We start from the raw sequence: 12,500 nt of genomic DNA, 5'->3' as shown, positions 1-12,500 counted from the left end.
CGCAACAGGCGGCAATGCGGAGCAGAGGGGCGCAACAGGCGGCTTGACGGAGCGGAGCGGCGCCACAGGCGCCTGGTCGGAGCGGAGGTTCACAACAGGCGGCTGGTCGGAGCAAAAACCGGGAGGAAACCTGACCCGGTGGACGGGAGTCTTCGGGTGCTTTCAGATAAAGCTGGAAACGACTCTTAACTGTTTAAACTAAGTCGTGGTCCATTTTTTATCAAACTATTATTATTTAATCGTCATTAATTAACTTAATCTGTTGTCCATTGCACTAACATTGATGAGGTTTGTTCGAGGATCTCAGAGTTAATTGACTTGTAAACTAAAGCTAATGTTTGAGTTATTTTGCATTTGTTTTTGTATGTATGCTTAAACCAATCACTACACAATATGATAGTAGCCTACTCAATTTTAATCTGATTACAAATTATAATCCGTTGCTCATTTGCGAATTAGCAGTCATGGGTCAAACTCTTTTGTGTTTCCTTTGCTGTTACCTTCCAGGGTGATCAATGTGCTGTTCTTCTTTCAAAAAGCCAAAGGTCATTGCACTGCACACGTTGTAGAAAAGAAATTTATTTGTTACATGTTTGAGATGATTGCTACCAAGTCGGAACAAGAACCTAAACATTAAACAAGAGCTCTTCATTAACCACACACAGATCCTAACGTTAGCTAACAGAATACTGGGAATAGAAACTTTTCAGAGGACTTATTCCACGCTTACTTCTTACTATTTCAGATGTCAGTCATGTTGTGTTACTATCTGAATAAACCAAGGTACCTTATTGTCTAAACGATTAACAGTGATCTTCAAACACTATAGAGAATAGCCCACAGCCAGGAGGACGCTTTGGGGAGTGATTCTATACAGGTTTCATATCCGGGCAGGACCACTTTACCCTTAAGTTCCCCTCAGCTCGATGTGCACAACACTTAAAACAAAACCACTTAAAACTAAACCACAGTTCATGTGCAAAAGGCAGCGAACGAGATGACCACCAAACCAAACGCGCCTTTGGAGATCCACCACCACCATGCTCCCAGTGAGGTCCTCATCGCCGGCTGATTCAAGTGCACGCTGCTAGTGTGCACGTGAGCGTCTGTTCCTCACCTTCCACTCGACCAGCAGTACCTCCTCCGACCAGAAGGGGCTCCCTCCTAGGTCCTCATGTCAAGCTCCTTCCTGAACCTCTTCCTGGTTCGCTGGTTTGGGTTCAAGTCTCTCAGGGGGAGTCTGTTAAAATTGGCATTGCGATAAAGGAAGATACGAATAAAGAACTGATCCGTTGAATCCACTCAAGAGCAGGGTGGGCCCCTGTGTGAGGAAGACCTTGGGGAGGTCGTGGGCGTGTCCACACGGACCCAGGTGTGACGGACAGAAACATGTGACCAGGAAATGGAAGTCAGTGCCTCATCACAGGCTTAAAACTTTAACCTAAAAACCAAACGTAGAAATGAGAAAATAAACTGAAGTCTTGTTGCATAAGTTGTAGGCCAGAAGGGGTTTGAATACACAAACATGACTTAGGTTATACCGAGTATGACGAGAATTTAAGCAAACTTAACAGGTGTGTCGGGAACAGGTATCTAATGCAACGTTATCTCCTCTCTGAGGACGCCATTTTGGCCTTGTCAGGGATAACCGTAACAGGAAGTGCTTCGTCCTCAAAGTTTTCTAACACTTATGCCAGCTCTACAACTTTAAAGTCCTCAAACTCTTAAGCTAGCTTGTTAAGATAAAGGTCCTCAAATTCTTAAGCTAGCTTGTTAAGATAGAGGTCCTCAAACTCTTAAGCTAGTTTGTCAAGCTGAAGTTCTCCAGAATCTTTCCAGGCTGGCTCCAAACCGTTTCACCACGGTTTTCCGTCGCAAATAGAAACTGCTTAGAAAAGGGGTTTGCTAAAACATTGAAAACATGAAGGAATATTTACATCCCACGAAAGACGTCTGTGATTAAGGTTGAAGTAACATCTGTTAAGGTAAAGACATTTGAGAAGAATCAATGTCTATAGATTTGAAGTATAAATATTAATTCATTTACAATGTGTTTGTACATTATATAACCTCTAGAATTTCTCGTGTGCAGATCAGGTACACAGGCAATAAGTTTAGTAAAAAATATATGCTCTTTCTGTTGCCGAATACCATCCTATTAACGTAACCCTGCAGGCTGGAGCAGAGGAGGAGACAGTATCACCTGCAGCTCAGCACCCAGTGTCTACAGCAGCACCCAGTGTCTACAGCAGCACCCAGTCTACAGCAGCACCCAGTGTCTACAGCAGCACCCAGTCTACAGCAGCACCCAGTGTCTACAGCAGCACCCAGTGTCTACAGCAGCACCCAGTGTCTACAGCAGCACCCAGTGTCTACAGCACCACCCAGTCTACAGCAGCACCCAGTCTACAGCAGTCCACCTCCACTACTATCAGAGGCATCTATCCAAAGGGACTGACAGTGGATCCAGAGACGGCTCATTAAGGAGAGGGGGAGGGGTCATTAAGGAGGGGGAGGGGTCAGGGGTCATTAGGGAGGGGTCGGGGTCGGGGGTCATTAGGGAGGGGGAGGGGTCGGGGGTCATTAAGGAGAGGGGGGGTTCAGAGGTCATTAAGGAGAGGGAGGGGTCAGAGGTCATTAAGGAGGGGGAGGGGTCAGAGATCATTAAGGAGGGGGAGGGGTCAGAGGTGATTAAGGAGAGGGAGGGGTCAGAGGTCATTAAGGAGGGGAGGGGTCAGAGGTCATTAAGGAGAGGGAGGGGTCAGAGGTCATTAAGGAGGGGGGGGGGGTCCCAGAACCCCCAGGCAGGGAGGGTTAAACCCTCACAGCCAACTGGTTCTGCTCCTGTGTATTATGGGAGATACTAACTCCATTGAGAGATGCTACCTTGTTACCATGGAGATACTAACTGGTAGGCCTGGGGGTACCATCTGGTATCTATGGAGATACTCACTGGTAAAAATGGAGATATAAATTGAGAACTATGGAGATAGTGGTAACCATGGAGATACAAACTCGTCCCAATGGATATTATCACTGGTAACATGGAAATAGTGGTTACCATGGAGCTACTAACTGGTAACTATGGAGCGACTAAATAGTAACCATGGAGATACTAGCTGGTGAACAGAGATCACAACGTAACCATTCAGATAGAAGAAACTACAGGGATGACAACTGGTAACCATGGCAACAGTGGTAACCCTGGAGACACTGGGTGATATCCATAGAGATACTGGCTGGTAACCATAGAGATACTGGGTGGTAACCATGGCGACACTGGGTGACAGCCATAGAGATACTGGCTGGTAACCGTAGAGCTACTGGGTGGTAACCATGGAGACACTGGGTGGTAACCATGGAGACACCGGGAGGTAACCCAGAGGTGATGCTCTGCTTCCTTTAGAAACGGGTGCTGATGTGTCGCTGATGAACCAGCGATCAGTCTCCCCCCCCCCGTGTGTTAAGGGGTCCTCATATCAGGCACTGCCCCCCCCATCATCCTCCCATTGAATCTAACGGCTACACGTGTGTGTGTGTGTGTGTGTACATGTGTGTGTGTGTGTGTGCGTGTACATGTTAATGCTTGTGTGCGTGTCTGTGTTTGTGTGTGTGTGTGTGTGTGTGTACATGTTAGCGCTTGTGTGCGTGTCTGTGTGTGTGTGTGTGTGGCCCTAACACGGCGAGGCGCTCATGCGCACGTGGGCGTGGTAGTACGGGGGTGGCACGGCGGCCGGCGGCGCCCCCTGCTGGGGGAGGAGCTGGTGGGAGCGGGGGAGGGGGGGGTACCCCCCCGGGGAGGAGGAGGCGAAGGAGGCGCCCTGGGGCTGCAGCTGGTAGCTGGCGGAGGAGGAGGGCCCCGAGGAGCCCCCCCCGGGCCGGGGGCCGGGGGGGGGGGCCTGGTTCAGCTGGATGCTGATGTCGGAGGAGGAGGCGTCGGAGGGGGAGCGAGGGCGAGCGGCGGGAGGCGCCCAGGCGTCGGGGTGCAGGTACTGGCCGCTGTAGTCGCTGCAGTGGGACAGGCGGGGGCGGTAGAGGGCGGGGTGAGGCCGGTACAGCTCCTCCTCGGCGTAGCGCTTCATGAAGAGATACACCGACATCACGCCCGCTCCCTGCGGAGGGCAGCGGTTAGCACAGCGCCCGCCGTCCGTGTGTGTGTGTGAGTGTGTGTGTGTCTGTACACGTGTGTGTGTTCCTCTGTGTGTGTCTGTACACGTGTGTGTGTGTTCCTCTGTGTGTGTCTGTACACGTGTGTGTGTGTTCCTCTGTGTGTGTCAGTACACGTGTGTGTGTGAGTGTGTGTGTGTCTGTACACGTGTGTGTGTGTTCCTCTGTGTGTGTCAGTACACGTGTGTGTGTGTAAGTGTGTGTGTGTCTGTACACGTGTGTGTGTGTTCCTCTGTGTGTGTCAGTACACGTGTGTGTGTGTTCCTCTGTGTGTGTGTCAGTACACGTGTGTGTGTGTTCCTCTGTGTGTGTCTGTACACGTGTGTGTGTGTTCCTCTGTGTGTGTCAGTACACGTGTGTGTGTGAGTGTGTGTGTGTCTGTACACGTGTGTGTGTGTGTTCCTCTGTGTGTGTCTGTACACGTGTGTGTGTGTTCCTCTGTGTGTGTCTGTACACGTGTGTGTGTGTTCCTCTGTGTGTGTCTGTACACGTGTGTGTGTGTTCCTCTGTGTGTGTCAGTACACGTGTGTGTGTGTGAGTGTGTGTGTGTCTGTACACGTGTGTGTGTGTTCCTCTGTGTGTGTGTCAGTACACGTGTGTGTGTGTTCCTCTGTGTGTGTCTGTACACGTGTGTGTGTGTTCCTCTGTGTGTGTCAGTACACGTGTGTGTGTGTGAGTGTGTGTGTGTCTGTACACGTGTGTGTGTGTTCCTCTGTGTGTGTGTCAGTACACGTGTGTGTGTGTTCCTCTGTGTGTGTCAGTACACGTGTGTGTGTGTTCCTCTGTGTGTGTCAGTACACGTGTGTGTGTGAGTGTGTGTGTGTCTGTACACGTGTGTGTGTGTGTTCCTCTGTGTGTGTCTGTACACGTGTGTGTGTGTTCCTCTGTGTGTGTCTGTACATGTGTGTGTGTGTTCCTCTGTGTGTGTCTGTACACGTGTGTGTGTGTGTTTCTCTGTGTGTGTCTGTACACGTGTGTGTGTGCATGTGTGTCTGTTCGTATGTGTGTGTGTGTGTGTTTCTCTGTGTGTGTGTGCGTCAGTCCACATTAACATTGATTGTGATGCAGCGTGAGTAAATGGTAAGCATCAGTAATTATTTGCGTCATATAAATGTGTGTGTGTGTGTGTGTGTGTGTGTGTGTGTGTGTGTCCTACCTCCTTGAGGAGAAAGGAGGAGGCGGCGAAGGCGAAGGACCAGCCGTAGTGGTAGTGGAAGAAGTGCTCCGACTCCCGCGGCCGGTTCATCACCTCGTCGTTGATACTGGAGATATAGAGGACCAGACCCACCACCAGGCTCAGGCCTGGGGGGCAGAGGGTTAGACCAGACCCACCACCAGGCTCAGGCCTGGGGGGCAGAGGGTTAGACCAGACCCACCACCAGGCTCAGACCTGGGGGGCAGAGGGTTAGACCAGACCCACCACCAGGCTCAGGCCTGGGGGGCAGAGGGTTAGACCAGACCCACCACCAGGCTCAGGCCTGGGGGGCAGAGGGTTAGACCAGACCCACCACCAGGCTCAGGCCTGGGGGGCAGAGGGTTAGACCAGACCCACCACCAGGCTCAGGCCTGGGGGGCAGAGGGTTAGACCAGACCCACCACCAGGCTCAGGCCTGGGGGGCAGAGGGTTAGACCAGACCCACCACCAGGCTCAGGCCTGGGGGGCAGAGGGTTAGACCAGACCCACCACCAGGCTCAGGCCTGGGGGGCAGAGGGTTAGACCAGACCCACCACCAGGCTCAGGCCTGGGGGGCAGAGGGTTAGACCAGACCCACCACCAGGCTGAGGCCTGGGGGGCAGAGGGTTAGACCCCCTTGGGGGGGTCCCTGTCTCCACAGGGTGAAGGTTTCCTCTCCTCATTCGATGGATATGGACCGTTAGCAGAGTGGAGGGAGGGAGAGAGTGGGAGGAGGAGGACAGCGGTTGCCAGGGCAACAGCGTGTTCTGCAGAGAACAACTGACTGAGAGCAGACCGATATCACTGGAGAGACATCCACCAATCACAGAGGAGAACAGCCCTCTACCAATCACAGAGAAGACCAGTCCTCCACCAATCACAGAGACCAGCCCTCCACCAATCACAGAGACCAGCCGTCCACCAATCACAGAGACCAGCCCTCCACCAATCAGAGAGAAGACCAGCCCTCCACCAATCACAGAGACCAGCCCTCCATTAATCACAGAGACCAGCCCTCCACCAATCACAGAGGAGACCAGGCCTCCACCAATCAGAGAGAAGACCAGCCCTCCACCAATCACAGAGACCAGCCCTCCACTAATCACAGAACACCAGTCAGTAAACCAGTCTGACATTATATAGGATTGTAAACATGGTTATGAATATTGATGTTGTGAATATGGTTGATTATGAACGTGGTTGGTTTTATGTCCTCATCATCAATGTTCAAATCATTATCTGATCACATGTCATTAATGCTCATTTGTTGTGCGAATGATATTTTATTCCTGGTCACATGACCTCCTGTTCAGTCACATGACGTCATGTTGTTCCATCAGGTGTTACAGCACACTGCTACAGAGCAGCATGTAACGTTATCTAACTGAACATCTCTCGACTGCTCTGGGAAAACATCTCAGCGGTTGGGGGACTGTTACATAACAACGTGATGATGGACAGAAATAACAACCAATCACAAGAGCTCTCGTAAACAAGGCGATGACTCAGTAGAAAAGGGGTCTGGTGGGTTCTCTGTTCTGACCAGCAGAGGGCAGCAAACACACACACGCACACACACACACACACACACGCACACACACACACGCACACACACGTACAAACATACTTAAACATTATGACCTCATACAAGTTAAATATGACTTAAAGTATTTAAAGATGACCTCATGAAGTTTAATATGACTACATTATTAAAAGATGACCTAATATAGTTAAAAATAACCTAATATAGTTAAAGTTGACCTCATCTGGTTAAAGATGACCTCATGTAGTTAAAGATGACCTCATATAGTTAAAGATGACTTCATATAGTTAAAGATGACCTCATAGACTTAAAAAAAACCTCCTGTGGTTAAAGATGACCTCATATAGTTAAAGATGACCTCATGTGGTTAAAGATGACCTCATAGTTAAAGATGGCCTCACATAGTTAAAGATGACCTCATATAGTCAAAGATGACCTCATGTAGTTAAAGATGACCTCATGTAGTTAAAGATGACCTCATATAGTCAAAGATGACCTCATATAGTCAAAGATGACCTCATGTAGTTAAAGATGACCTCATATACTTAAAAATAACCTCATGTGGTTAAAGATGACCTCATATAGTTAAAGATAACCTGCTGTAGTTAAAGATGACCTCATTTAGTTAAAGATGACCTCATAGAGTTAAAGATGACCTCATATAGTTAGAGATGACCTCATGTAGTTAAAGATGACCTCATGTAGTTAAAGAGGACCTCATGTAGTTAAAGATGACCTCATGTAGTTAAAGACGACCTCATATAGTTAAAGATGACCTCATATAGTTAAAAATGACCTCATAGAGTTAAAGATGACCTCATATAGTTAGAGATGACCTCATGTAGTTAAAGATGACCTCATATAGTTAAAGATGACCTCATATACTTAAAGATGACTTCAAATAGTTAAAGATGACCTCATGTAGTTAAAGATGACCTCATGTAGTTAAAGATGACCTCATGTAGTTAAAGTTGACCTCATATACTTAAAGATGACTTCAAATAGTTAAAGATGACCTCATATAGTTAAAGATGACCTCATGTAGGTAAAGATTACCTCATATACTTAAAGATGACTTCAAAAAGTTAAAGATGACCTCATGTAGTTAAAGATGACCTCATGTAGTTACAGATGACCTCATATACTTAAAAATAACCTCATGTGGTTAAAGATGACCTCATATAGTTAAAGATGACCTGCTGTAGTTAAAGATGACCTCATTTAGTTAAAGATGACCTTGTGTAGTTTAAGATGACCTCATATAGTTAAAGATGACCTCATTTAGTTAAAGATGACCTCATATAGTTAAAGATTACCTAATTTAGTTAAAAATAACCTCATGTGGTTAAAGATGACCTCATATAGTTAAAGATGACCTCATATAGTTAAAGATGACCTCATGTAGTTAAAGATGACCTCATACAGTTAAAGATGACTTCAAATAGTTAAATATGACCTCATATAGTTAAAGATGACCTCATGTAGTTAAAGATGACCTCAGGTAGTTAAAGATGACTTCAAATAGTTAAAGATGACCTCATGTAGTTAAAGATGACCTCATGTAGTAAAAGATGACCTCATATAGTTAAAGATGACCTCATGTAGTTAAAGATGACCTCATATAGTTAAAGATGACCTCATATAGTTAAAGATGACTTCAAATAGTTAAAGATGAGCTCATATATTTAAAGATGACCTCATTTACTTAAAAATAACCTCATGTGGTTAAAGATGACCTCATATAGTTAAAGATGACCTCATGTAGTTAAAGATGACCTCATATAGTTAAAGATGACTTCAAATAGTTAGAGATGACCTCATATAGTTAAAGATGACCTCATATAGTTAAAGATGACCTCATGTAGTTAAAGCTGACGTCATGTGGTTAAAGATGACCTCATGTGGTTAAAGATGACCTCATGTAGTAAAAGATGACCTGATGTGGTTAAAGATGACCTCATATAGTTAAAGATGACCTCATGTAGTTAAAGATGACCTCATATAGTTAAAGATGACCTCATGTAGTTAAAGATGACCTCATATAGTTAAAGATGACCTCATATAGTTAAAGATGACCTCATGTGGTTAAAGATGACCTCATGTGGTTAAAGATGACCTCATGTAGTTAAAGATGACCTCATGTAGTTAAAGATGACCTCATGTAGTTAAAGATGACCTCATATAGTCAAAGATGACCTCATGTAGTTAAAGATGACCTCATATAGTTAAAGATGACCTCATGTAGTAAAAGATGACCTGATGTGATTAAAGTTGACCTCATGTGGTTAAAGAGGACCTCATATAGTTAAAGAGGACCTCATGTAGTTAAAGATGACCTCATGTAGTTAAAGATGACCTCATGTACTTAACATTACTACATAGTTATCAGTGAAATTTCATCTCGTTAGACTCCACTCGGTCCTTAACGACAGCTCCTGATGGATGATGTGTTAAAGTTTTCAGATACATATACATGCATACATACATACATACATACATACATATATACATATATACATATACATACATATACATATATGTATGAATGGACCCTCTCAGAGCCGATGAGTCAGGGCTCACCTGAGAGGATGAAGAAGATTCCGGAGATGAAGGCCAGAATGGTGCGCTGGGGGCGGATGTGACCGATGTTGCTGATGACGAAGGCCGTGAAGACGAAGAGCAGCGACACCATGGGGAACGGGGTGGCCGTGCGAACCATTTCTAGACAGAGAGAGAGAGACACACACAGAGACAGAGAAATGTATTTAAACTAATTACATAAGATAGCCTCTTTTTCATGATTGTGTATCAACTCTCTAAAAGTGATTCACACTTTTGCACGTGCTCAGTCCGTCTCCGTCTGGGTCTACTGTGTGAGTCAGTGTTTGTGTCCGTGCTAACCACCACCATCACCACCACCATCACCACCACCACCGCCACCACCGCCGCCGCTCTATTGAAGCAGTGCGGGAGGCGTCAGCTGTTGCCAGGCAGGAGATCTCCCTAGCTGTGTTCCAAATCGTTCCCTATCACTCACTCACTATTCCCTATAGTGTTCATGATATAGTGCACTATATAGGGAACAAACTAACTAGAATTCGGACACTACGCTGAACTTTTCTAAACGTCATTTGCGTGACGCAGACAGATGTGCCCACATCATGTAAACAAACCGGGCACTCACGAGGAAAGCTGGAGTTTGTATTGATGTTAAATGTTACATTTCCTTGATCAAGTTTTTTTTTATTAACTTTGAATGTTACATTTTCTATGTTAAATCCCAAATAAATTGTTGACATTTCTAAACGAAAGCCGGAGACTCCATCATTAAATGTATTTGTTTTAGCGGTTATTCAGCTTCTTCTTCTCCGGAAAAACACGACCGCATTACATTGTGGTATACGGGAGTAACATGTAGGGAACATCGTATGTACACTCAATTTTAAGTGCACTATATAGTGCATGAAATTAACCACTGAGAATTCGAACACCACTACAAAATGGCAAGCACCCTATATAGCGCACTATATCCGTGATAGGGAACGATTTCGAACACAGCTCTTGAGTGTGTGTGGAGACGGCTTCTTTAACCTGTGGCACACTGATTGGTGGCACAACAGGTGTGCAGTCTCACCAGCCCGGAGCCAATCAGACCGGGCCAGGTGAGGCTGCTTCAACCAGCCATCCTCCACACTGTTATTAAGGGATAACATGCTAGATGATCATACTCCTTAAGTATGTTACTGTTAACACGATCAGCGTTACCAAAAGGAGTGATGTCACCGCCTGATCACAGTAGGCCGGGTCTCACACTGTACTGATCTGTAGGGAGCGTGTGTGTGTGTGCGTCTGTGTGTACATGTGTGTGTGTGTCTTACTCAGTATGTTGGCTGTGTTCTCTGTAGTGATCTCTATCTCAGCATCGGTGGTGAAATACTCAGATGCGACGCACCTGCCTCTCTCTGGCCCTGCAGACAGACAGACAGGCAGACAGACAGGTAGACAGAAAGGCAGACAGGTAGACAGGTAGACAGACAGACAGGCAGACAGACAGACAGACAGATAGGAAGACAGGTAGACAGACAGACAGACAGGCAGACAGGTAGACAGACAAACAGACAGGAAGACAGGTGGACAGAAAGACAGACGGACAAAAAAAGAGACAGACAAGTAGAGACACATAAGACAGAGTAGATGTTTGTTTCAGTTTAGATGATATTTCTGGCTTCTGTCCACACCACCAAACAGAGGGACAGACAGCTGTCCCCACCACCATACAGAGGGACAGACAGGTGTCCACACCATACAGAGGGGGACAGACAGGTGTCCCAACCATACAGAGGGGGACAGACAGGTGTCCACACCATACAGAGGGGGACAGACAGGTGTCCCCACCACCAAACCGGGGGACAGACAGGTGTCCACTACACCATAGAGGGGGACGGACAGGTGTCCCCACCACCATACAGAGGGACAGACAGGTGTCCACTACACCATAGAGAGGGACAGACAGTTGTCCCCACCACCAAACAGGGGGACAGACGGCCGTCCCTGTTATGAGGAGGTCTGCTCCCATACAGGGTGGGAGGTAGGGAGTTGAGCTATAGTGATGCATTGGGATGTGCATCCTATCCTAGCTTCTCTAGTACTTAGCATTGTGTAGCATCCTATCCTAGCTATCTCTAGTACTTAGCATTGTGTAGGATTTTATCCTAGCTATCTCTAGTTCTTAGCATTGTGTAGCATCTTACCCTAGCTATCTCTAGTACTTAGTATTGTGTAGCATCTTACCCTAGCTATCTCTATTACTTAGTATTGTGTAGCATCTTATCCTATCTATCTTTAGTACTTAGCATGGTGTAGCATCTTACCCTAGCTATCTGGGTTGTATACGGGGAATGGGTTAACCTAGTGATAGTTAGTGCTTGGCACTTGGTTCTATGAACATCCTTATGCCCCTTTTACACCGCCAGTACCAGATCAACTCACCACGACTTAGCATTGCACGACTTGGTTTGGTTCCAGGCACGTCGTGTTTCTATCTAGAAAGTTCCTCTTCAACGTGGGTGGGTCGTCATAGCACGCATGCTCGAAACTGGGACACATACGCGACCACGCGACACATAAACAAACAGGTTACACGCAGGAGCGTCTCCACCTCTGTCACGGCCCACGGCGGCTTCTTGCGCGCTGATCCTGCCGTGTTATCCTGTTATCCATGTGATCCTGCCATGTTATCCTGTTATCCATGTGATCCTGCCGTGTTATCCTGTTATCCATGTGATCCTGCCATGTTATCCTGTTATCCATGTGATCCTGCCGTGTTATCCTGTTATCCATGTGATCCTGCCATGTTATCCTGTTATCCATGTGATCCTGCCATGTTATCCTGTTATCCATGTGATCCTGCCATGTTATCCTGTTATCCATGTGATCCTGCCATGTTATCCTGTTATCCATGTGATCCTGCCAAAAAGTACCAGGGACCAGGTACCAGATACCTCATTTTGGTGATTGAAGCACAAAGAAAAGGCAGGCTGGTACTGGCGGTGGAAAAGGGGCATTACTGTACCCACAGAGATTTATCGTTGTTTCTCTGATTTCTGACTAATGTAC

General features: G+C 46.6%; 1 protein-coding gene across 1 annotated transcript in view; it reads right to left on the bottom strand.

Annotated features, from left to right (window-relative positions):
- Nucleotides 1-3,674: 3,674 nt before the first annotated feature.
- LOC307085265 (voltage-dependent calcium channel gamma-7 subunit-like) overlaps nt 3,675-12,500 on the bottom strand; it is a gene marked incomplete at both ends in the record, with an annotated part of 82,844 nt that continues 74,018 nt past the window's right edge. Inside the window, 4 exons of the mRNA XM_079749967.1 lie at nt 3,675-4,112; nt 5,324-5,469; nt 9,465-9,605; nt 10,763-10,852. Of these exons, the coding sequence (XP_079606093.1) occupies nt 3,675-4,112; nt 5,324-5,469; nt 9,465-9,605; nt 10,763-10,852 (815 nt within the window). The remainder of the gene's footprint in view (nt 4,113-5,323; nt 5,470-9,464; nt 9,606-10,762; nt 10,853-12,500) is intronic.

Source organism: Pollachius pollachius, assembly GCF_949987615.1.
Source record: "Pollachius pollachius genome assembly, chromosome: 13".
Lineage (NCBI taxonomy): Eukaryota > Metazoa > Chordata > Actinopteri > Gadiformes > Gadidae > Pollachius > Pollachius pollachius.
This window is presented reverse-complemented; position numbering and strand designations above follow the sequence as displayed.